Raw genomic sequence first — 2,949 nt, 5'->3', positions numbered from 1 at the left:
GAATGTAATTAAGCATTATTTAAACTCACTTGGAGGTTTTGGACATTTTAGAGAAGAAGAGGGCCTATAAACCCAAATTCACTTCACATAATACAGAACACACCAAAGAGGGAGAGCCATAAAGTCTTCCATCACTTATTTAATTAAATTAGTTAGATGGGAAGGAGATACAAAGTTTTAATTTCTTTTGGGGTATTTAAACAAATTGATTGAGAAATTGGTCTACAGTTGTATATTTAATATCTGAATATAGTTCTGTGGCTTCCACTCCAAATGATGGATCAATATCAAAATAGGTATGATCTCCCTTCACAAAAACTGAATGATAAAGTGATAGCCTCATGTTTAGGGGATATTCAGCCTCTGCCAAAAACAAACAAAGAGGTAAACAATTAGACGTGGTTTATTAATCATTTGGCTAATTTGATAACGATTTTGTTTTTAGTTTTTTTTTTTCAAAATTTTATGTGTGTTCCTTTTAACTCCTCTACAATGGTTTTTATTTTTCTTAAAGAAAAATATTTGACTTCTTAGTCAAATTGTATAGATATCTTTACCATTTGACTAAGAACTTCAGTAAAAATAAGTTTTGATTTTTTTTTTTTTAATTATCAAAACTTGACTTAGCTTTTGAAAATAGTAATAGACAATAGATAATAAATAATAGAAACTTAAATATTAGTGTTGAAATAGTATTTATAAGTTTAGAGTCTATTTGATAGGCAACTTAGATTCTATTTTATGTTTTCAGATTCACTGAATTCAATCAATATATATTTGATACACAGTCTGAATTTTGATTTCAAAAAATATTTTCGGATTCTGTGATTCAAACCGTGCAAATTCTGAAACAATATTTTTATATCTTCTGTGCATTTAGATTTTGAATTTGAAATTTTAAAATGCATAATTATACTAAAAAAAGATTAAAAAACATTAACAAATATAGTATTTCATGTAATAAATTGAATTATAATTGTTAAATTAAAGTCTTTAATATTTAATATATTATATATTATATTTCAAAAATAATTATACAAATTTTTATATTATAAAGGATTGTTTTCAAAAATAAAAAAAGTAACCAAAATATTTACAAATATAATAAAATTTCATTGTTTATCTACGCTAGATCGTGATAAACTACCATCTGTGTTGATTTGAATCATGATAGACACAAATAGTAATTTATCGCAATCTATCACAATATCACAAATAGTTATGATGTTTTGCTATTATTTGTTAATATTTTAAGTAATTTTGTCATTCAATTATAAATTATAACACCTCTACTCATGAGTTTCACTATTTTGTTACCCTACTTCTTACTTACCTTTTCAAAATTTAAGTCATCTTTTAAAATCTAGTAAAGGTAAATTTTAGTCTCCATGATAACTCACTACTTTCACTTTATTCATTTTTTTGAAAAAAAGGTAACATGGTTTTTCCTTCTTTCTAATGTATGGTCCTCAACATGTCCTTCAAGAAGTCCAAAGGAGATTAGATCCAAACAAATTTATAAAAATAACAATTTAATCATTGAAATTTCCATAATTGAAATTTGTAATAAGTTAGGTCTTAAATTTATTTTGTCACAATTTAATTGTTAGAGTGTTAATATAATATTAAACTTACCATAATTTGTAAACTTAAGATTTTAGTTGATTATACTAAAAAAAGGGATTTTTTAGTAGATGGGTGCCCCCACATTCTTAAATCATCTAATGAAATTTCTTGTATGTAGGTAACAAATCACCTAGACTAAATGAATTTATAAACTACAAATGTATACTAATAGATATATAAATTTTAAACTATACAAGGAATTGAATCATTGGTCTTCTAAAAGCTAATATGGTGTATATCCATATTTTAACAGTGGATTATGTGTGATAACACAAATCAAAAGAAGAAGGAACATAAGATTCATAAAATAAAAAAGAAAGCAATTGCAAATATTTATTTTAAAGAAAAAACTAACCTGAAATGTTCTTGAGCACTTGATCCTCTGGAACATAGATCTTGTGGAGGGTTTTGCCAATTTTATTTTCCCAAAGAGTGACAAGATCATTGAAAGAGTAAATATTTTTAGGAGGTCTAACATAGAGGATTTTGTTTAAAGTTCTTGGGTCATCCACAGCTCTAATTGTGTAGGTGGCAATGTCCTCTTCCTTGTTGAATATTGCTAGAAATTATAAGAAAGAAATAGGTTTAAAATAAATAATACAAAAACCGGAAGCCGAAAACCAAAAATTAAGGTCTCGTTTGAATACGATTTTGTTTTAGTTTTATGGTTATTGATATGTTGGAGTTATGTATTTTTCCCCTATTCTTATTTATTATTTCTGACAAACATACTAAAGGTCTTGATTTGAATTACGAAATTTTGTTTTAGTATGTGTGGTTTGAAATGTATGTGTTGTTCATCCTTACCATTATCGTATTATGGTTCGGCATCCCTAAAAGAGAATTATTGAATTTTCTAATCAAATTCTTAAAAAAATTCTTGACACACTATAATTCTGTTGGTAAGATTTGGTTTTGAGTTTTTGTTTTTGGAAAATTAAGCCTTAACAACACTTATTTTCACTTCATAATTTATTTCTTTTACTTCTTCATAAATTTTTAAAATACCAAAGTCATTGTTTGAAACTAAATAGAAATAGCTTTTATAAAACACCATGGGATTGATTCACATGGTAGTGGAAAAAAAAAAGAAAAAGAAGCTAAAAGGTAAGGGATCATAGGTCATCCATAATGACCACTAACCATATATTAATATCTTACGGTTTTTTTGGAACACTCAATGTTGTTGCTTTAGTGGTGTCCGCTGAGAATAGTTGTAGCTAGCTTTTCTTTTTTTTTTTTTTTTTTGAAATTTAGAATAAGAATAAACCATTAACTTAAGTAGTGAAATGCCTTTGTTTGTTTTTGTTAGCAGAACGTCGA

General features: G+C 26.2%; 1 protein-coding gene across 1 annotated transcript; it reads right to left on the bottom strand.

The window, feature by feature from the left end:
- Positions 1–52: 52 nt before the first annotated feature.
- On the bottom strand, positions 53–2,185 carry LOC120069909 (phenylcoumaran benzylic ether reductase Pyrc5-like; the record flags this gene model as incomplete). Its single annotated transcript, XM_039021742.1, has 2 exons — positions 53–363; positions 1,982–2,185. Coding segments are annotated over 2 exons (371 nt in total), but the record flags the coding sequence as incomplete, so codon positions are not given.
- Positions 2,186–2,949: the final 764 nt, after the last annotated feature.

The sequence above is a fragment of the Benincasa hispida genome, unplaced genomic scaffold (genome assembly GCF_009727055.1).
Source record: "Benincasa hispida cultivar B227 unplaced genomic scaffold, ASM972705v1 Contig669, whole genome shotgun sequence".
Classification (NCBI taxonomy): domain Eukaryota; kingdom Viridiplantae; phylum Streptophyta; class Magnoliopsida; order Cucurbitales; family Cucurbitaceae; genus Benincasa; species Benincasa hispida.
The sequence above is the reverse complement of the archived record's forward strand: the minus strand, read 5'-3'. Positions and strand labels throughout refer to the sequence as shown.